The sequence below is a fragment of the Peromyscus maniculatus genome, chromosome 21, assembly GCF_049852395.1.
Source record: "Peromyscus maniculatus bairdii isolate BWxNUB_F1_BW_parent chromosome 21, HU_Pman_BW_mat_3.1, whole genome shotgun sequence".
In the NCBI taxonomy this organism is placed as follows: Eukaryota; Metazoa; Chordata; class Mammalia; order Rodentia; family Cricetidae; genus Peromyscus; species Peromyscus maniculatus.
The window spans coordinates 41,232,064-41,255,491 of NC_134872.1; the positions used below are offsets into that span (position 1 = coordinate 41,232,064).

The 23,428-nt window shown below is 44.7% G+C and overlaps 1 protein-coding gene across 9 annotated transcripts in view; it reads right to left on the reverse strand.

Moving 5' to 3' along the window:
* Positions 1-22,933, reverse strand: part of Kat2b (lysine acetyltransferase 2B) — a 106,164-nt gene extending 83,231 nt beyond the window's left edge. For 2 of the 9 annotated variants that reach the window (XR_013046728.1, XM_076557526.1), the window contains exon 1: positions 22,308-22,679. Coding sequence is in view for 8 of the 9 variants with exons in the window: in XM_076557526.1 (XP_076413641.1) it covers positions 22,308-22,556 (249 nt within the window). In the remaining variant the exon portion in view is untranslated. Of the gene's footprint in view, positions 1-6,142; positions 6,345-22,307 lie in introns of those variants that run through there. The other 7 variants (XM_076557525.1, XM_076557523.1, XM_076557520.1 and 4 more) reach the window with 5 other exon arrangements.
* Between the last annotated feature and the right edge of the window lie 495 nt (positions 22,934-23,428).

Consider the following 23,428-nt stretch of genomic DNA (forward strand, 5'->3'; position numbering starts at 1 on the left):
GAGATATCTAGGAAGAAGAAACTCAATTGAAAAAAATTGGCCAGTAGGCAAACTTCTAGGGCAGTTTCTTTTTGTTGTTGTTTTGTTTCATCTTTTAGTTTTTTGAGACAGGATTTTTCTGTGTAATAGTTCTGACTGTCTTGAAACTCACTCGGTAGACCAGGCTGAGCAAGCCATGGGGAACAAACTAGTAAGCAACATTCTTCCATGGCCTCTGCATCAGTTCCTGCCCTGAATTCCCTGGAGAATGCATTATAAATTGTAAGATTAAATAAATCCTTTCTGCCTCAAGTTTCAATCTCTTGAGTGTTGAGATTACAGAAATAAGCTATTTTTCTTAGATTGCTAAGATTCTACATTTTAAAAAGTTCTCTGGTTTAGGAGAGAAGGTTTAGAGGTTATGAACTTGCTGATCTTGCAGCAGACCCTGGCCTGAGTTTACAGAGCTGGCAAAGAGCAAGGGGCCAAAACCCATACCAGAACTGAGCTCTGGCAATGGAAAGTATCTGTGGCACCTCCTCCTTAAAGCGCAGGGACACAGAACTGGGTGAGGTGGCACACAGCCTGTAGTACAGCACTCAGTAGGTGAAAGCAACAGGGTCAGGGGTTCAAGGTCATCCTGGCTACACAGGCAGATGGAAACGAACCTAAACTACATGAGACCCTGTCTCAATTTGCCCCCTCCAAAAGAAAGTGACTATCGATGAATGCAGCCACATGTGTGAATCTCAAAAACACTGCTGAATTAAAGAAGAGGTACTGCATACTCCTCTTTTTTCTGGTGACAGTTGGTGGTACTAAGGATGGAACCCAGGGTCATTCCACCTCTCAAGATACATCTCCAGCTTTCTTTTTACTGTTTTGTTTTGTTTAAAACCAGATCTAAATTGTGCCCCTATTCTGTGATCCCAGTAGGACTTGAATTTTTTATCCTATTAATGGAGCAGCTGGAATTACAAGGTCTACACCACCAAATGAAAAACTCACAGTAAGTTCAGAAGCAGCTTCTTGAGGTGGGGGTGGGGTTGACAGGGAAAGAGCAGTAGAAGGAGAGCTCCACAATAACAGAAATGTTCTTGCCTGGGCATGATGAGGCACATCTGTAATTCAGGCACTTGCAAAGCTGAGGCAGGAGGATTGCCACAACTTCAAGGCCAGCCTACCCTACATAGTGAGTTACAGACCAGTATGAGTAGCATCCTGACTCAGGCTTGGAATATAGCTGGCTTCAAATGTGTGAGACCCCAGTTTCAAACCCCAGCACACTCCTCACTTAAAACGAGTCTCTGCACAGTTCCTGGGGGTATGACAGAAGGGAATTCCCCAGGCACCATCATTACCTTCTCTGTCTTCCTTCTGTGTGGCACTTACCACATTCTGTTATTTTCTTTCTTACCATCTGTTTCTGCTACCAGAAAGCAAATTCTATGAGAATAAGGACCCATCTGTCACTACACCCCCACAGTATCTACATCAATGCCTGGCACCCAGAGTAACAATGCTGAGTGAATGGAAAAGCTGGAATCGCTATCTATAATCCACCACAATGGAGCCCAAATCTGGGAAAGGAAAGAAGCCTCCCTGGGCCACACAGATGCAAAGAGGCATGATAGAATTTTAACCCAGGTTCATGTTCTAACCACCCTGAGGTTTGGGTCTCTTCGCTTTGTTTCTTTGCTTGCTTTCAGTCAGTTCATATCACTCTCTTCTACACTTCCAACTCAAAATGGTTCTCTCTGTGGGGACTTTAAATATGATTTTTCACTTTAATTTTTCTCTTCCTCCATTATTGTCTCTCTAGCAAGAGGCTCCTGTTGTTTCGGCCTTTTACACACATAGCAATGCTGGGCCAAGGCACTGTTCAAATACAAGAAGAGTCAGGTAGTTGGTCCTGTAGGGATGTGCTTGACTCACTTGTTATTTCAAAATGTGCTGACCTTGGCTTCCTTGACATCCAGCCAACCCATTTCAACACTAGCTTGTTAGAGCACATGCAAATTAGTGTGGCCACCATCCATCACTGAGACTGTGGCTGACATTCCTTGGTCTGGGCCCTGTCCTGGAATCTTCTGCACAGCAGGAACAAAGGACCCAGATGGCTGCAGCAAGGCATGTAACAAACGAAGATTGGGACCCATGGTCTACGTGGAATTTAGCACCCTGAGGCAAACAAAGAGATGAGTCTATGCCTCTTTCAGAGATTAGGTGATGTTCATTCCAAGGGCATGGTTCACTTTTTTCCAAAATCAATATACTCATGATTTAAAAATAATAAAGCTGGACATGGTGGCACATGTCTGTAATACCAGAACTCACAGAGGTGGAGGTAAGGGGATCAGAACTCAAAGGCAATCTTGGCAACATAGTACATTTGGGCCCTGACTGGGTTCAAATGTGACCTTGCCTCAAAAAGTGAAGAAAGTCAGGGAGGAATAGCTGGCAGCTCAACAAAGGAACAGGAAACAAAGACAACCTATTGCCAACTTGACTTACAAAAGCAATGTACAAAAAAAGTTTTAACAGGAGCTATGCCACATAGCTTTATACACAACTGATGTTTCTATTTTATTAATATAATAGTTTTTAAACTTTCTGGAAAGACCTTTATTGTACTGTATAGGTTTGTTTTGGTTGGTTGGTTGGTTGGTTGGTTTTTGTGACAGGGTTTCTCTTTGTAGTTCTGGCTTCCCTGGATGTAGACCAAGCTAGCCTGGCTCTGAGTGCTGGGATTAAAGGTATGTCCCACCAATGGGTGGAAAATATCATTCTGAGTGAGGTAACCCAGACTCAGAAGGACAAACATGATATATACTCCCTCATACGTGGATACTAGATGTAAAGCAAAGGATAACTAGACTACAACCCACAGCTCCAGAGAAGCTAGTCATCAAGGAGGACCCAAAGAGGGGCACATGGATCTTCCTGGGAAGGGGAAATAGATGAGATCTCCATAAGTAAACTGGGGATGAGGGGTGGGCAATGGAGTAAGGGATGGGGGATGAGAACATAAGGGAACGGGATGGTCGAGCTGTAACAGGGATGGAGTGGGAGAGATACCATGATAGAGGGAGACATCATGGGGATAGGAAGAAACCAGGTGCTAGGGAAGTTCCCAGGAATCCCAAGGATGACCCCAGCTTAGACTACTAGCAATAGTGGAGAGGGTGCCTGAACTGGCTACCCCAGTAATCAGACTGGTGAATACCCTAACTGTCATCACAGAGCCTTTCTCCAGTAACTGATGGAAGCAGATGCAGAGATCCACAGCCAAACACCAGGCTGAGCTCCAAGAATCCAGTTGAAGAGAGGAGGAGACTGATTCTATGAGCAAGGGCAACAAGATCATGATGGGGAAACCTACAGAGACAACCAAACCAAACTAATGGGAACTCATGAAATTTAGATAAACAGCCTTGGAGCCTTCTCGGGACTGGACTAGGCCCTCTGCATTTTGAGACAGTTGTGTAGCTTGATCTGCTTGACCTGGTATTAAGATCAGAATCCATCACTGCACATGAACAGGCTTTTGGAGCCCACTACCTATGATGGGACACCTTATACAGCCTTAAGGCAGGGGGAGGGGCTTGGACCTGCCTCTACTAAATGTACCTCCCCATGGGAGGCCTTACCTTCTTGTAGGAGGGAATGGGGGTGAGTTGGGAGGGGGAGGCTGGAGGAATGGGAGGAGGGAAGAGGGGGATCTTTGATTGGTATATAAAATGAATAAAAAAAATTTCTTAATGAAAAAAAAGGTGTGTGCCCCGATGCTTTTCAGAACAGTTACAGTGTCTTTATGAAAATATAATTCTAATATACAGACAAGGACACAATACTTGCAGAAATTCACCTTTGTGTTACTGTTGGTTTTGGTTTTTTGACACAAACTCTTCCATTGTAGCCTAGGCTTACCTCAAATTTAAGATCCTTCTGCCTCAGCCTAGATGGGATTCTAGAACTGTGCTACCTCACCTGGTAGAAACTCACAGTATTTGTTCAGAGAAGAATTAAAATGTAGTTCTGACTTCTCTTTGCTTGGTCCTGTAGTAGAAATCCAGGCAATGAGAAATGCACTGTTTGTTACTAAATCTACCCTGAGGCCAAATGACAGAGCAGGAGTTTGAAGACAACAGAAGCCGCAGAGAAGACACTGTTCTCAATACCACCAACAACAAAAAGCTGGACAGGTGGTACTAGTCTGTAATCTCAGCAGTGAAGAACCATGGGCTAGCCTGGACTAGATAATGAAAGCCTATCTCAACAGAAAAAGAAAAGGCAGCCATGAATGAAGAGAACCACACTTGGCAATGCCTCTCCCCAGCTGCCAACCCCTCTACTTTGGACTCATAGCTACGAAGCCTCTTAGAGCCTCAGTTTCTCATTTCTTTTATTTCAAGATCGAGTCTCACACTGCAATCCAGAATAGCCCAGAACTCTCTATGAAGCCCAGATTAGCCTCAAACTTTAGGCAATCCCCTGCCTCAGTGCTGGGCTGTCAAGATTATAGGTGTAAGCCACTACATTTGGCTACTTGTCCCACCTTTAAAAGTGTTTTCTTGCCAGGTATGGTGGTGCACAACTTCAATTCCCGCACTCAGGAGGCAGAGGCAGGCAGATCTCTATGAGTTCAAAGCCAGCCTGGTCTATAGAGTGAGTTCCCAGACACAAGAATAAACAAACAAAAAATAAGTGTTGTTTTCTTTGCTATAATCTCACAAAGCCTCTGAATATAATTTTTTACTCAATAGCTATTTTTGAGTTCCTAGTATATATGAGACATAACCTTCCTGCTATATGAAAAAAATCAAAACCCCTGCTTCATGGGGCTTAGAACATGGACAAGAAAAGGCTTTTAAACTTTTTATTTCTAATGGTGTAGTTCAGGAGAGCAATTATCTACCCTTCAAGATGTCCTAGTTCCATCCTCAGCACATATATATTTTATAATATTATAATTTATATATTATTATATGTCACATATTATATATAACTGTCATATAGAATACATACACAATGATTTCCAACTATTGATAAATATACCCAAGAATTGAAAAGGATGATTAATATTATAGAAGGATGGATGGCATGCTGCTATTTTAGACAGGCAGGGGAGAGGATGAGATAATGAAATTTGAGGACATATCAGAAGGATGTTTAAGAACAAGATACAGAAATACACACAGCAAAGGACTGAGATATAGCTCAGTGGCAGAGCACTTGCCTCGCATACACAAGATCCTCCAGCATTCAATTCTCAGCACAAAAAAAAAACAGGAAAAGGGGAAGCGGCGGGGGGGGGGGGGGGGGGGGGGGTGTTTTACTGGTGTCCCTGTTCATGTGCAAAGACAAAGGTAACCCAGGTATAATCTGATGTCAGAGATGAAAACAACTCAAAACATTAGGGATTCAGGACCACATATATGGATGGCTCAGTGGACAAAGGTGCCTGTTGATGGGCCCGTATTTAATAAATGGGACCCATGTGGTACAGGGAAAGAACCGCTCTAGCAGGTTGTTCTCTGACCTCCATATGCAAGCTGTGGCGTGCATACACATGTATGCACACAAAATAAATTGAAAATATGTAATTAAAGAGTTAGATGCCAGTTAAATGAGAGTCTGTCTCAAAAAAAAAAAGTCTGCAGAATTAAATGAATTGCAGCAAAAGCAGTAAAATTCAGAATTATGCACACACTAAGTTATCCCAGCACTGAAAACCATGCTTGGTGAACAGTGTCAGCTACAAAGAGATGGCTAGTCATATGAGTCCTTTCAGAAAGCTCATTTTAACTGAATCTTAATTTTCAGTTATGGAAAAGCTGTAAGGAGCTGTAGAGAATCCCACTTCTTGGTACCATTCCTGAGAAGGTGGCATCTAAGAACTTGACATCAGCTGAAGAGAATGTAAGAATGAACGTTCTCTTTCCAGAATCTCCACCCCCGTAGGCCAACATCACAGAGGTACTGTTGCCCTTCCAGCTTTGTGTGCTGGCTTCTGTCATCCTGTCAGGAAGGCTGCCACCCTCCCCAAACCCTCCAGTCCACACAGCTTTTGAAACACAATGGGTAACAATTCTAGTCATTTTCCAGAACCAGGGGTGGGAGCAGTAGGATTTCACATGATAGTCACCATTTCAGCACTCACCACTGCCAACACCAAGGACAAAAACCATGACACCAAACAGAAGGAAGTCTGTAGCTGGCATTCCAACAACTGTGACATCACCTCTCTCATCCACCAGCCCAGTCAGCTGTCTCCCAGCATTCCATTCCTACCCATATCAGAGTGGCCAAGCACACCTTGACTTTGTGTCCACATTCCTGCCTCAAAAGGCCTTCTCAGTACATCTGAATGTCAAATTCCCATCTATTCTTTCAAAAACCAAATCAAATTCCAGTCTAGGAGCCTAGTGGGTGGAGATGACTCAGATCTGTCATCCCAGGACCCACTGGGCTGGGCCAGAAGGACTGTGAATCCCAAGTGAGCTTCACCTCAAAAGGCCAAACAACTAAATTAAAATTAAGTTTAAAAAAAAAAAAATGAAATCAGTTCTCTAAACCTTCCATATCCATTTAGTTTCATTTTGAAATTGGCTAGCAAATTTAACTTTGTTTTTTAACTTAAAAGCACATGTTGTTATAAACTACTGCTACATGTGTGATTGTATTGACAGCCCAGCAGTCAAAAACATGGTGTTCCTGAAGAGCACCCAGGTTTGGTTCTTAGCACCCACATGGAGGTTCACAATTCTAACTCCATATTCAGGGGACCTGATCCCCTCTTCAGGCTGCATATACCTGGTGCACATACATTTAGGCAAAAACTCATACTCATGAAATAAAACAAATCTTAAAAAATAAAATACTGTAATCCCGGCACTCAGGAGGCAGAGGCAGGTGGACCTCTGAGTTCAAGGCCAGCCTGGTCTACAGAGTGAGTTCCAGGACAGCCAGGACTGTTTCACAAAGATACCCTGTCTCGAAAAACCAATAAACAAACAAACAAAATACTGTTACACATGACAACAGGGCTGCAGTCACAAACGGTATATTCAGACCAAGTGATTGCTTCGTGTGTGACACAGAGAGGCAGGGTCTGTGTATCCTAGGCTGGTCTCGAACTAATAGATGACCTTGAACTCCTAATGCCCCCTCCTCCACCTGCTGAGTGCTAAGATTATGAAAGTAAGCCAACATGACCTTGAGGTGCTGGGGATGAAACCCAAGGGCTTCATGCACAAGATAGGCAAGCACTCTACCAACTGAGGTCCATCCCCAGCCCGGAGATGATTCCATTGTATACAGGGAAGTTTAGGAACAGACAAGGATGATCTTAGGTAACAGAGTCACAATCAGGGTGACTGGAGTGGGAAGAGGCAGAGTCTGCTGAGGGTCTGGAAAGATCTAGCTTTCTCTCCAGACAGATGCATGGTTGTACACTTACATTGATATTATAACTTCAGTGTGTGTGTGTGACTATAATCACTTTGGAGATGGAGGCAATAGGACACTTGGACTTCACAATGAGATCTTGTCATTAAAAAAGGAGGGATGGGGTGGGATAGCTTAGCAGTTAAGAGTGCTTCCTGTTGTTTCAATCGATCCAAGTTTGATTCTCAGCACCCAAGTCAGGCAGTTCACAGTTATCTGTAACTCCAATTCCAACGGATCCTTTACTAAAGCAGGGACCCTCTCTGCCTGGAGGAAGCCCTAGAAGAGGCAAACTGATGCCCAAGAAAAAAAACTCCACGTGAGCATGGACTTTCCAGAGCAGCCAAGCAGCCGGAGGCATCTCTGAACCCTCTGGGTGTCTGTTCTGCATCGGTCAAGTGACTTTTAAAGTGACTTTCCTTGCTGTCTTCTCACCCAGGGTAATCAAATGGAGACAGAGTTCCCTCTGCCTCAACTCCCTGAGTTCTGAGATTACAGGTGTAAGCCACTACACTTGGCTACCTGAACACCTTTAAAAATAAAATAAGGGACTGTGAGAGACTCTGTTTTTTCTATCCAAGGTAGTTAGCTGATAAGGGTGCCCAAATATCCTGAGCCTCCCTCTTCCTCCTTATTGCTGATTAGCTAATAGAGTCAAATTGTGAAGTCAAGACCCCAGTGGGATGAGATGCAGTCAGTACCTATTACAGGGATAAAAGACAAAGGCCATCTGGGCTCACTTGGCTCACTAGCACAGTTTGGATTCTGAAGCACCCTTTTTGCAAAAAGAAATTGCCTTGCAACATCACTTTCACTTTGTTCCTTTGTGAAACACCAAGATTATTCTTTTCCCACAAGGCTCACCAGATAAAAGTGAGTTCTTGTGAGTTCTACCCCAGGACCTACTTAAAGGTGGAAGGAAAGAACCAATTCCATATGTTGTCCCCTGAGTTCAGCATGTGTATACACACATACACATCATACATATACACTATAAAAATCATAATAATAATAATAATAATAACATAATTTAAAGAAAATAAGTGTAGTGGGGCATGTTGGAGTTAGGTCTAGACTAAGTAAGTAGCAAGAACCTGTCTTGAAAAACATAAAACAGGTTGGACTTGGTGGCACACGCCTTTCATCCCAGCACTAAGGAGGCAGTGGTAGGAGAATCTTTTAAGTTCAAGGCCAGCACTATCTATGTAGTAAATTCCAGGACAAACAGGGCTGTGTAGGGAGAGATCCTATCTCAAAAACAAAAACAAACAAACAAAAACATATATCGAAGGCTGCTTCTTTCTTAGGAGGTGGATAAATAAGAATTGCAGTGAGCAATGGTATCTTTCATCTAAGAAAGAGGTACCAACTGTTAAAGTCTGTCTCACACAAAGCACAGCATGGAGGGTCACAGGGTGGGTTGGCTCTGCTACTTAGTTGGTAAAGTGCTTACATAGCATGCATGAAGTTCTGGGTTTAATCAACAGCGCTACCTAAAATCAGGTGTGGTGGTTTAAACCTACAATCTCAGCATTCTGAAGTGGCTTCAGGAGAGTCAAGAGTTCAAAGCCATCCTCCGATACTAACTTTGAAGCCAAAAATAAAATAAAAGGGAAATGGTGGGATGTGCCTGTAATCCCAGAACTGAAAGAGGAAAGGTAGGCAAATCCCTAGGAGTTCCAGGACAATCAGGGCTACATAGTGAGACCCTATCTCAAAGAAACAAAAACCTTGGGCAGTGGTGGCACATGCCTTTAATTCCAGCACTTTTGAGGCAGAGGCAAGCTTATCTCTGTGAGGCCAGGCTGGTCTACAGAGTGAAACTTTAAACATCACAAATCATTGTTTGCAAGCACAGTTATCCTAAATCAAAACAGCCCTCGGGAGATCTTGTTCTGTTTTGCCCTGCAAACTTTCTCAGGTGTAACAAAACTACAAATTACAATCTGAAGTTTTTATAAACCTGAAATTTTTCTGAGAACACACAAAAACATTAAATTTAGATCTTTTTCTCTCTACCTTTTTGTTCTGAATCTGCCAACAGCACTGTCTGTGTGCTAAGCTCCTACACTTACGAGTCTTTACGGTGCCACCACATGCAAAATGTGTGCTATACGTTTTACAGCTGAGGACAACTCTTTCAATCTAGACTTGGTAGGAGGCAGAGGCAGGAGGATCACAGAACATTTGAGGCTGGCAAGGGCCAAGACCAGGGTAAGAGAGGAGAGGGGATCTTGCCTTGGTTTTTCATTTGTTTGTTTTTGAGATAGGTTTTCTAGCAGCCCAGCTGGCCTCAAACTCAGTATGTAATTGAAGCTGGCCTGGAACTCTATCTTTCTGCCTCTACCTCCTAAATTCAGAGATCAGAGACATAGGGCCACCATATCTGATGACAAATCTTTTAAATGGCATTTTAATCTACTTTTATCCCTGTTTCATATCTTACTGTAACAATGCCGCCAACAAGAATGTCCAAAAGTACACTTTTAATTTGGTTCCAGTTTGTACACTAGCAATGACTCAGACTCACTGTGCACATCCTCTTACCTGCAATGATTCTCAAGTTACAAGAAAATAAAACGTGTCTACAGAATAAGATGCTTGCTAGGTAGGCGTGAGTACTGTGGCATTCAAATCCTCCCCACCTAAGTAAAAGCCAGGCTGAGGGTGGTGGAGACAGAAGGCTCACTGAGACTTGCTGGCTGCCAGCTTAGCTCCAAGCTCAGTGAGAGTCTGTCTGAAGGGAATAAGGCAAAGCATGATAGAAACAGACACTGGATGGTCCTTCTTTGGCACTGGTGAACACATGTGCAGAAACACCACACACACACACATCACACACACACAAGCTAGAACAAACAGTGGGCTGTACAAATTGTAAGTAGCTGGGTTCTGGTGGTGCATACCTTTAATTCTAGGACTTGAGAAGCAGAAGCCAGTGGATCTCAGAGTTTGAGGCCAGCCTGCTCTACACAGCAAGTTCCAGGACAAGGCTCCACAGAGAAACCTTCTTTTGAAAAGAAAGAGAGAGAGAGAACAGGAAGCTATTCATACATAAATATGCCTACTATTCACAAAAGAGAGTTTTCAGATTCCAAGTATTGTTTAAATTAATACTAAAGGAACTAATTTTGCACACTGCTAAGGTGTTTATGAGACTGTTGAATGGTTTTCCTCCAAAGCAGAATTTCAGATCTTGCCTGCTGACATTCGAGACAGATAATTCTTTGTTGTGCTGTCCTCTCCTCTCCATCTGGTGAAGGTTCAGCCAGCCTTCCTCCCAGACACAATAATAGAGAATGTTTCTGCTTCAGGACACAGCCATATTGCCCCCCCCCCCCCAGAGAGGAGCTAGCAGCCCCCAAAGGAGGGACTGTTAATTTAAATAGAAAGTTGCAGCCAGTGTGGTAGAGGAGCCCTTAGTCCCAGTGCTACAGAAGTGGAAGGGGGTGCAGAGCCCCTGACTCCATGAGACCAGCCTAAAAAAGCCAAAAGACTGGCCAGCACACATACAGGTGCCACTGCTGTCCCTGCAGCAACAAGGTTTGCTCCAGCAATGACACACCAGCTTCAGCCACAGGACATGCTTCCTCCTATACCACAGTCAGAGCTACTTTATAATTAATTTTTAATTTCTATTCATGTATGCATGTGAGTGTGCAGATGCCTATGGGGACCAGAAGAACGTGGCATCAGATCCTCGGGAGCTATAGTTACAGGCCTGTTGTGAGCCATTCTGCATGGGTGCTGTCAGACAACAGGAGCTCCTAACCACTGAGCCACCATCTCCATCACCATCATGGTCTATGTGTGTGCATGAGGGGGGAGGACACACATGCCATGCACACATATGGAGTCAGTGCTCTTCTTACAACTTTACATGGGTCCCATGATTAAATCCCACATCTCCCCTCATTTGTAAAAGACACACTCCTGAAAGAAGGGTCAGTCAAGGGCAAGTAAGATGTCTCAGTGGGTAAAGATGTTTGCTGAGCAAGCCTAAAAGTATAAGGAGACTAGCTCCAAAAAGTTGTCCTCTGACTCGACATGAGTACACACACACACACACACACACACACACACACACACACACACACACACCAGTGATTTTTGAAAGGTGGCTTTTGTCTTACAGTAGGTTGTTATATTAGCCAGGAGGTACATCAGCAGGGAACATGTCAAGATGCATGCTTACCTATGATTGGTTGGACCTTATGGGAAATGTGGTGAATTGTGGGGTCTGCCTTTTTTAGCCCCCTGCAAAGCAGGACTTGTGGCCATTTCCTGGGAACCCCAGTATGGACCTGGCCAGTATTAAAGCTTGCTTCAAATTTGGCTTTAAATTGTAATAGTGGCCTTATTCTTTAACATTTTCTGGAGGACCCCAACAAGACCAGACCACCCACTCAAATTTCAAAGCCAAAACTTCACTCCTGAACTCCAGGGTTGAGGGGCCACTTCAGGGGGCACATGCCTTGAGATGTTCCAAAGGTTCAAGGCTGTCTTTGGTTCTCAGACTCTCAGGGTGAACTTCTGTGCTGAGAAGAGCAGCAAGCACCTATGGAAGCCCCTGATAAGTCGTAGTCTGTTCTGTTCTGTGGGATACCTATATGGGATGTAGAGGGGCTTTGACAGGACCCCAATATTCTCCCTTCCAGGGCAAATGCTGAGACGTCACTGGCCTGCCTGCTTTTGCTTAGATGGAAATTTTTTGTTTATTGTTTGTTTGGTTTTTTTTTTTTTTTGTTTTTCGAGACAGGGTTTCTCTGTGTAGCTTTGCACCTTTCCTGGAACTCGCTTTGGAGACCAGGCTGGCCTCGAACTCACAGAGATCCGCCTGTCTCTGCCTCCTGAGTGCTGGGATTAAAGGCATGCACCACCACCACCTGGCTGGCTGGAAGGTTTTGTCCATCTGTGTCATGCAGAAAGTTTTGTCTGCCTGTTTTATATACTTGGACAGGTCTGAGTTTTCTGGTGTGTCTTTAAGTTTTGTTGCAAAATGTGTAAATGAAAGTGGCTACCACATGTTTTGTTTCTGACTGCTCTTCTTTGAGTATATGAGTTTTCTGTGTTCTGTGTTGCTTGGGTATATTTTTGCTGTCTCTGCTGTTGCCAGTCACCAGCCACCACGACTGTCATGACTGCTTTCATGGCCAGGGCTCAGAATTTATCTCTGAGCTATGAGCTCTGTGGTCACTGGATTTGGGTTAGCAGGATTTCAGATGTCTTTTGGTTATGGATAGCATTAAAGTTGTTTTATGCTGTTCTATTTTATTGGAAATCTGGCCCTAGTTGTGGTTCTCCTTTCTCTATCTAGACCCAAGCATATTTAAAAGTTTCCTCTGTCATGTGTCAGTCGAGTCACCTGACACTGTGACAGGAGGAAGAAAACAAAGCAGAACAACCAAAAATTAGACTTGGTTTATGTGAGCATTTTGTATCTCAGGGTTTATAAGTTTGTTTTATTGGATATGGTAAAAATCTGTAAAATCTGTGGAAAAGTTTAACTTAAACTTGTAACAGGGAGCCAGGCACTGGTGGCGCATGCCTTTAATCCCAGCAATCTCAAGAGGCAGACGCAAGGAAGTCTCTTTGAGTTAGAGGCCAGCCTGATCTACAGAGCTAGTTCCAGGACAGCCAAGACTACACAGAGACCTTGTCTCAAACAAACAAACAAACAAACAAACAAACAAAAGAAAATTTGTAACACAGGGTTGACATTTAAAAATCTATGCATAGGTAATCTTACAGGAACCATGTGGCATGATCCTATTTTGGAATATAAACAAAACATGCCTTGATGCCATCTTTAGGCAGCATGTGGCTGACTGCCAACTTTGGTAGGGTTGGAGTGGGTGAATGTCATGTGACTTCACCACTATCTTTTGACAGCCATCTTTGCTAGGGTTAGAGAAGACGGATCTCATGTCTTGATTAAAAGTGACTATGTGAGCCGGGTGGTGGTGGCACATGCCTTTAATCCCAGCACTCGGGAGGCAGAGGCAGGCGGATCTTTGTGAGATCGAGGCCAGCCTGGTTTACAGAGCGAGATCCAGGAAAGGCGCAAGGCTACACAGAGAAACCCTGTCTCGAAAAACCAAAAAAAAAAAAAAAAAGTGACTATGTGACATGGGCCAACCAATGAGGCAACAACACGTCTCTATAAAATTTTGGATTACGATGGATTTTTATATGATAATTTCTGTCCTGAAAACAAGGTTGATAAAAGATAGGATTTAAAACAATGCCTGTTTAATAAGGTATTAAAATAAAGGTATTTGCTGGATGTAAAACTCTGTAACATTGGAGTCACCCAGGTGGTATTGGTTTTAAAGATAGGAAGGGGTCATGGAGAAAAGCTGAGGCTTGCAAGTGTGTAGCAGGGTTGGAGTTCCTAAAGACAGCCCAGACATAGCAGTTTTGGAGATGCCTGTTCCATGTGATAGTCACTAGAAATACCAGCTGCAATGAAATGGAACAGGCTGGGATCTAGAAATCAGGCTGTATATGCTACCAAGAGTGGAGCCAGAGGGGTGACCCAAGGATAGTGAATGAATCCCAGATATTGAACACTGAATTGTTTGTACTACTGGAGGGTGATTTTTGCCTTGTGCAGATTATGGTTGTGCCATGTGTCTTTCCTCTTGAAGTAAAAAGATACTTTATTTTTTGATATTGCAAGAACACACAGTTGAGAGATTATAAACTTTTTTAAGAGGAAATTTTGGCTACAGAAAATTTAGGTTAAAACAACTTGATTTTTTTTTTTGAGGGGGGGGGGGTTCGAGACAGGGTTTCTCTGTGTAGCTTTGCACCTTTCCTGGAACTCGCTTTGAAGACCAGGCTGTCCTCGAACTCACAGAGATCTGCCTGCCTCTGCCTCCTGAGTGCTGGGATTAAAGGCGTGCGCAACCACCACCCAGCCTTATATCTTGATTTTTTGTAAGGAACAGCTTTTAAAAGATTTAACTTTAAAAGACTATGGGACACTTTTAGTTTATAAAATGATTTATATTACTAATATATGAACTTAAAAAATAAATAAATAAAAGATTAACAATTAGGGCCACACCTATGAGCACCAAACACTAAACACCAGCAACTGGAATATTCCTAACTTATTATGCAGCACAAAAATGACCTAAGCAGTCTAGCAAAGAGCTTGGAGCAGTTCTCACCCTATGGGTCTCAACTCTTTGGGAGATGAAAGACCTTTTCACAAGAGTAGCCTAGGACTAACATGTTGGATGTTTGGACTGCAATTCATAACAGTAGCAAATCTGTAGTTGAACCATGGCAGTGAGAGTGAAATTGTAGTTGGGGGTCACCACAACATGCAGAACTTTTTGAAGGGTCTCAGTTTTACAAAGGTTGAGAACCACTGGCTTAGAGACAGTCTCTCATTACTTAAGGTGTTTTCAGGCTTAAGGATGTATGTCTAGCCTCCTTATCTTTGCTAACTTTGAGCTTTAGCTATATTGATAAACTGAGTCATACAAAAAACTGTCATATTCTGTGATTGTGTACTATAAAAAGATCATGAGCCGGGCGGTGGTTGCACACGCCTTTAATCCCAGCACTCGGGAGGCAGAGGCAGGAGGATCTCTTTGAGTTCGAGGCCAGCCTGGTCTTCAAAGCGAGTTCCAGGAAAGGCACAAAGCTACACAGAGAAACCCTGTCTCGAAAAACCAAAAAAAAAAGATCATGTAAGTTCCCAGTCTCTCCTGTGGACGGTATTTATAAGTTAAAGATTTATTTTGACACTAAAAGAGCTTCAATTCATAAATTGTTATATTTTTAAAGCTCAAGCTTAACAGAGATAAAGCCATAAAATCCTAATCTTTATAAAAGCTACTAACTTACTGAAAACTGTTAAAGATAATTAAAACATGGTCAGTCACCTTATAAATGATCAAACTCTTAAATGTGTTCATAACTATACCTAAAGTTATGCTAAGTAATAATGCAATTAATTACAGGAAAAATTTAGCCTCCTATATGTATTTTCAAGAATAAGACCAAAACAAGTAACTGAAAACAAGCAAGTTTATTTAGCTCAGATATATTTAATAGATAATAGTCCTTAAACTTGTCAAAGATGTGCTGAAAATGGCATGTAACATGTTTAATGGAAAAAGCTTATTATAGCAGAGACCTCAAGTTCTCCAAAGAAGAAGATGGGGCACAGCAATGACAACTCCACCTGACTGTGGTAATGCTAACCACTGGAGCAGAGTGCCCCATTGCCTCCCCCAGCACCAGGACCCTGCCCAAACTGTGTACAAGCAGGACACTGGAAAGTTAATTGCCCCACTTTGCCTAGGCAAACTAAAGTCAGTCCCCCAAGTTTCTCCTCCACAGAAAATGTCTCTCAGGTCTCCAGGACCTGGGCACAAAAGACTGATGCTACCCTGGTACCTCTGCCCCAAACAAAGCTCTAAAGACAACAGGAGCCTGGGAAGACCATTTAGGTAATGGATAAATCTCTGTCATTTTGAATGATACATAGGTTATTTGGATTATACTTCCTGCTACAATTTATCCTTCTCAGATCTCTGATGCCATTGATGATGAGGCCAACTATAGCTTTGTCAGCTTGGGAGTAGCAGGCAACCAAGTTCCTAGCCAAGGCTGCAGCCACCTTGTTAGTTCACGTCATATGTTTTAAAAAAAAAAAAAAAAAAAAATCAGATCTTGTTTTTTGTAGCTCTACTAGGTCTTTTGTTAAGAAAAGAAAATCAGGGGCTGGAGAGATGGCTCAGAGGTTAAGAGCAATGACAGCTCATCCAGAGGTCCTGACTTCAATTCCCATCACCCACATGGTGGATCACAACCATCCATAATGAGAAATGGTGCTACCTTCTGTAGATGTAATAAATAAATCATAAAAATAAATAAAATAAATCTTTAGAAAAGAAAAGAAAGTCAGACACAGAGAAACCCTGTTTAGAAAAAGGAAAAAATTTGAAAAGAAAGTCAGGTTTGCCTTGCTAATAGGCTTCATATTAAAGGATAAACAGGTCTCAGATATAACTTTTTACTAAAAGACCATACTCTGGGCCGGGCGGTGGTGGCGCACGCCTTTAATCCCAGCACTCGGGAGGCAGAGCCAGGTGGATCTCCGTGAGTTCGAGGCCAGCCTGGGCTACCAAGTGAGCTCCAGGAAAGGCGCAAAGCTACGCAGAGAAACCCTGTCTCGAAAAACCAAAAAAAAAAAAAAAAAAAAGACCATACTCTGTGGACTCTGTGGTTACTGTTCTCAGGAATAACTACTAATGCCTCTGGTAAATGATTAGATGGGGGGGAAAAGTCTTGAAGTGTATGCAAGAATTATTCTAAGGTATATAAAGTTCTGAGGTTATGAACACTTAAGTAAGTTCTGAGGGTCTAAGAAAATGTTTTAAGGTATGTAAATACAAGTTGTAAAGGTATAAGAAAGTGATTTAAGGTATGTGAAAAATGGAAAATGCTTCAGATTTCTTCCCCCCTCTATGTTGTTGTTATTCAGAGTTTTAACTGATGAATGCAATTCTGATACTCTGGCAGAGCACTGATTGCTATTATCAGTCACAGGCTCAAGATTTCAAATTTCCTTTTGTTGTTGTAGTAGTTTGAATAGACATGGCCCTCAAAGACTCTTGTGTTTGAATGCTTGGCCCATAAGGAGTCGTGGCCTCATTGGAGTAAGTGTGTCACTCTGAGGGTGGGCTTTCAGATCTCAAAGGCTCTCTCTCTCAGTGTGGCTCAGTCTTCCTCTGTTGCCTACAAATCAAAATGTAGAATTCTCAGCTCCTTCTCTAGCACCATGTCTGCCTGCATATCACCATGATTCTCACCATGGTGATAATGAACTAAACCTCTGAAACTGTAAACCAGCCTAATTTAAATGCTTTCCTTTATAAGAGTTGCCATGGTCATGGTGTCTCTTCACAGCAATAGAAACCCTAACCATGAGAGTTGTCTTCTTTTTCTTTTCACCATTATCTCAAAACAGTATTTGTTTATTATTATTATTATTATTATTATTATTATTATTATTATTATATTTTGTAATTAATTTGATTTTGCATATCAGCCATGGATACCCCTGTCCTCATTCCTCCCACCCCCCAGCCTTCCCCTCCAATCCATCCCCCATTCCCACCTCCTCCAAGGCAAGGTCTCCCCTGGGTTTTCAGGACTTGCTGAAAACTGATGTGGACCATCCAACCAATAGGATTTCTCCCTGTCTCTTCAGATCAGTCACCTAACCAGATGGTTCTGATGATTGCCCAAATCCTCTCCTGGCCTTAGACTAGCATTCCAGCCCTCCTGGGCATTGACAATGACACCCTAGTTTCATTAGGAAGTAGTTACAGAAGATAGTATCTCACCCCATGCCCCCCAACAGGCTGGGATGTTATATCAAAAGGAAACTCCCTGGCATAGGGGACAAATGGTTACCGCAGTGCCTATTGGCTACCAGGAAAGATATCTGTTATAACCAAATAAATCCAGATCTATCAACAGGAAGATAAATTAGCTGAAATATGTCTATAATATAATAGGGCACTTTGCCTGCTTTATGCAGAACAAGGAGATATTATCTGATTTTAACAAAAAAAAAAAATGTTGTTACTATACAAAACATTCGAGAATCATTTGAAACAATCTGGATGTACTCAAAAAAGCATTGCAAAAAAGTAGACCTGAGATGAAATAAATGACTTGTGCCTCGTCCATATCCTGGCTCCTTCTAGATAGTGACTCTATGATGTTAGCCATCATAGGGTTTTTGCCCCTTTTGTTTCTGCTATTTTCAGTTGGGTCCTGCATCACTGATGCCTTAACTAGATGATAATTCCTGTCTGGGTACCACTAAGATGACAGTTATTAGATCCCAATATAAACAGGTACCCATCACAGAGTCAAGGATTTGACTCAGGATATAACTCAAGGGTGGAATTTGAGAATCAAAGTTAAGTGCTAGAGGCTATTGTTTATGTTTTCACTTTCCTAAACAAGTTTGTTTGGCCCATTTGCACAGGATGTGCTTGATCACATGTGGGTGGGAGGAAATTGTCAGCATGTATACTTGCCCCTTATTGGATGTAGGCAGGAGATATATAAGCAGGAAATATATCAGGATGTATGCTTGCCCCTGATTGGACCTGATGGGAAATGTTGTGAATTTTGCAGTTTGATCTTTTCATCTCTTTTCATTCAGTCAGTCAGTAATCTCATCACAGAATCCAGTCAGTTTATTTAAACAGAGCAGGAAATTACACCGTGGGGCAAGCCTATAATTCTAGAACTTACCAAGCTAAGTCTGTGGGACCTTGAACTCCTAATCAGCCTGGATTTAAATAATTTAATAAGGCTGGGGCAAGGTGGCACATACCTTTAATCCCAGTAGGAGGCAGAGACAGGAGGATCTTTGTGAGTTCAAGGTTGACCTGGTCTACAAATGGAGTTCCAGGGTAGCCAGGGCTACATAAAGAGCCCCTATCTCAATTAATAAGTAAATCATATATAACAATCAAATCTGCCAGAAGAAGGAATTTGTGTAACTCCTAACAAAAATGTTGGTTAAGGTCAAAGGAAAGACAAGATATCTGAGATCAAATTTGAGAGGTGGTATTTGTTTTTTGTTAGTGTTTGGTGTGTGTGTTTGCATGTCAGATCAGTGCTGAACCATGAGAGGGCTTGTGATAAGCTACCTCCCCAGGACAGGGAATTAATTTTTAAGAGGGAAGAAGAGTTTTCAGATCCTAAAGGAACCATGCAAAGACCTGAGATAGAAAGAAAACTGTTCAGCAAGGCCCTGAGACATCAGCCAAGCCAGAAACAGATTATGGACTCAGAAAATGGGGAACTAAAGGATCAGACGTCAGCAAGGTCTAAACCATATATTCCTTATCATTCTGGCTGTGTCACACAAGTCAAGTGGTTCTGATGCAATTTTACCAGGCACAGTTCAAAGAACTCTAGGCTGGAGCCTGTAAAACAAGTTCGTTTGTTACACACAGACTTTTCACTCTTTTCTCTGGGCCAGATCTTGTCTAGGTCTCCAGGCCTGCTCTTCTTCCGGTAGCCCCCAGGAAACTATGTCTTCCCAGCCTCTACTGTTCCAGCTTCCTTGCTCTCCCACTGGCCCAGGAGCCATTGGCAAAGGTCGAGTCATCTGTCTTTTGTGGCTTGCTCATATTAAGTACAAAGACAAGCTGAAAAAAGCCACAGATTATACAGGAAGCCTTGTCAGACCTAACCAACTCAGTCTAAAGAAAACACAATCTGAGCACTCATGTGCACACACATGCACATAATTGAAAATGAAATAAATCTTTTTTAAAAGCTAAGATAACATCCCTCCCAGGTTAGTTCTCGATCCCCAAGTGCCTACTAGGCCACACCCACCCCTCCCCCAATCCAGTGGCCCCAGCAAAGGGCAGGCTCTAGCTGGCCCAACTCCAAGTTTTCAAAACTGCTTTCAGTTTCTGTTCACAGCAAGAAACCATACCCCACCCAACACCAGCCAGCAAAAGTTGTAAATCAGGATGGCACATCATCCTGGGAAGTCACCCACTGGAGCTGCGGCGCCTGGGTTCCCCAACTCCCAGCCCCTACACTCAAAGAAGGCTTCACAGGACTCCATTGAAACTGGCTTACTGCTTTTACCCAGAATCTCAACACACACATACTCCATCAACAACTCCAAAGATAAAACCTGGTGTCATAAGTCCAGCCTGGCCCCCAGTTAGAATTCCTCATAACATTTACTGAACAAATCAGCAATTAAGAACGCACACTTTCAGGCTGGTGAGAAGGCTCAGTGGGTAAAGCGCTCATCTCAAAGGCCTGACAACCTGAGTTCAAATCCCAGAACCCACGTGGAAGGAAAACTGACCTCCACATGAGTGCTCTGGCACATGTATACACACACACACACACACACACACACACACACACACACACACACAACTCCCATACTTTCAAAGCTTCTCAGAAGCAGGAAGGCTTGAATAACAAAGGTTTTCTTTTCATATGAGTTTGTCAAAAAATATGGCCAAGAAATACCAAAGTATACACTTGAAGTGTGTTTCACTACTCAAGAAAATGTTAAAATATTGGGAAGAAAACGTCAAGGCCAGTGGAGGAGCATGGTGGTAGGGCTGCAATCTTAGGCAGATCAGAGTTCAAGGCCATCCTGGGAGACCTGGGGAAAATCACAAGAAAAAAATGCATGCCTGCAACATCAGGAAAGTTTTCAGATACCACACAACAGCAGATGCCAGTGATGGGAACTCAGGCAACAGACTAAATCCTAAGCAGAACTAACATAGCTGACCGGGTTTCTGAATGAGCCCAAAGCAGCTGCAAAAGCCAAGCCTATTAAGTCCTTGAGCTTGCTCTGGGTTCTGTCTGCCACTCTCTCTCCCCATGCCTTCGTGATACGCGAGGGGTCCTGTCTTCCTTAGTCTGCAGCTATTGGAGTAGAACTCCGGCCCTTTCCCATTTCTTAGACATATACTCCTGATTCTCCTTTTTAGGATATACGACATGATGTTAGTATTTCATAGCTCCTCTACAGAATTCAAAAGTAGTAATATACTTGCTTTGTGGAAAGTATTCTCAATTGCCACTCGCATCTCCCGGGGCTTTGTTAGAAATGCAGATCCTCTAACACCACCCCCCCAGACCTGATTCAGCATCAGCATTCCCATCAGCTCATTCAGCAATTGCAGCGCACACTAATGTGCATAAAGCACCGCGCTAGAACCTCCACAGGAAGGCAGAGCGACTGCCCGACCTAAACAGGAGGTGGCCGCATTGAAAGGGCCTGCAGGAGACCATCTGAGGCCCTCAGGAGCTCCAGTAAACACTGCAACCAGCATTCCCGGAGAGGAATGTCATCTACTAGGCTTATCCATCCTCGCTGTGGGGGGTGGGGGTGAGAATGCGGATGCTGGGAACTTGACCCCTTTTGCAGCAGGCTGGAGCAGCAACATGGGAGGTGTGAGTAAGTGCGCCTCTTCCTGGACCAAGCCACAAGCCGCCTGAGCTGACAAGGCCAAGTCCCCGCCCCCTTCTGCTGTCACCCTGTCAAAACAAAGCCGCTGCCTACATCTCTTAGCCAGTCTCCCCTGCGGCCTGGGGAGCGAAACCCCCTACACGTGTATCTCCAGCTGGAGGCTGCGGGATGCCCGGAGCCCTCAACGACAGAGGATGGCAAGAAAACTGTCCTCAAACTGAGAAGTACTCGCCGCCTGGGCCGTCACCTTGCCAGACCTTGTTTACACCCTACGCGGCCAGGATCGCTCTTTCACTAAACAAGTAATAACACAATAATGACAAGGCTGTCGCCGCGCGGCCGAGGCCGCCAGGCGCCAAAGGACCTGGGCTTGGGGCTGTGCCCACCTCCCACCCCGAGCTCCGCCCCTTTGCTCCCGCAAAGCGCCAGGATTCCGAGACTCTTCGGCGCGCTCACTCCGGAACCCAGCTCCTCCTAGCGGGGCACAGTGGGGAGGGCGTGCGCAGGGAGACACACGCAGATTCCCCCACCCCAAAAAGATGATTCCCAGCCGCGACTGGTTCGCCACACCAAGCACACAGTTCAGCTACCCGTGAAAGGTCTTTCGCGAACTCCTACAGAGCAACAAAGCCCCAGGGTACCCCGGCGCTTGGAAGCTAAGATTCATCATTCCCAAAAGAGGGAAACTGGGCAGATCTGGATGACCCCAACCCCTGCGGGACGCTGTGCAAGCCGCAGCGGCGGAGCGCGCGCAGCGAGTGCAGCACTTCCGCGGTGCCCGCGGGAGGCCCGGAGCAGGGTGGGGGAGGGGAGAGGAGGGGTCCAGGCCCGCCCGTGACCCCGCGATTGCGCGCGTCCCAGCGGGTACCTTGCAGGCGGAGTACACGCCGAGTTTCTCCAGTTTCTTCGCCCGCGGAGCGGAGCGCAGCTGCGCCTTCTTCACGGCGATCCGGGCCGAGCCGCCGCCTCCGGGTCCCTCGGCTGTGCCCGCCGCGGCCACCGCGGTCGCTGGCCCGCAGGAAGCAGAGCTCCCGGCGGCGGTGGCCAGGGTCCGGGGGGAGCCGTGCGGGGGCGCGGGCGGCAGTGCGGGGGGGCCGGCCCCGCCAGCCTCAGCCATGCCGCCCCGAGTGTCACCCGCAGCCGCCAGGGTCCCCGCGGCGCCGGTGGCGGAGCCGAGACCCTCCCCCCCCAACACGGCCGCCGCCCTGAGCCCTCCCCGCCCCCGCCGCGCTCCGCCGCTGGCGTTCGCAGGCCCCCGAGCCGCCGGGGCGGCTAGGACGCTAGCGGGCCTGAGCGCCGGGGCCGCTCTCTGCTCCCCTGGGCCGCTGGCATGTTGCTGCGAGCGTGGCCACCCGCCCGGCGCGCCAGGGCCCGTGGGTGACCAGCGACCCGAGAGGCTGGGCCGCTGCAGCCCAGGCACCTGCCGCCCTGCGCTGCGGCGTTCCTGGGCCTGACACCCTCCCGCGCCGAGACCCAACTTCCTCCACCCTAGCGGGAGCCGGAGGAAAAAATGTTTTCCAGAAGTATCCGTCAGTGGCCAATCCTCCTCTTTGTTGCTAATTCACCCAAATCATGGCGAGAGAGGTTCCTTTTTTTGTTTTTGTTTTTGTTTTTTTAAGAGACTTTGGGTCAAACTTTTTCTTTTAAGAATTCTTCCCCTGGTAGTTTCTGAACCGAATCTGCCCAAAGAGAAAGAAGACTCAATGGGCTCTGTTAAAAACAAACACACACACACACACACACAAAACACTCGTTGGTTAGAGAACGTTACGGGTCGGCAAAACGAAAGCTAAGTGCGTGGGAAAAGTCTGAAATGAATCTGTATGCAGGGTTCACCCGGGTTGACAGGATTATAGTCTGCTGTTACTTTCTTGTCTGTTTTCAAAGGTGAAACACCGGCGCTCTTGTTAACCGAAAAGACAGTGTCCGGGAGTGATGCTGATTTTGACTTAAACTTCATAAGCAAAACTCTGCCCGTCACTGATGGCA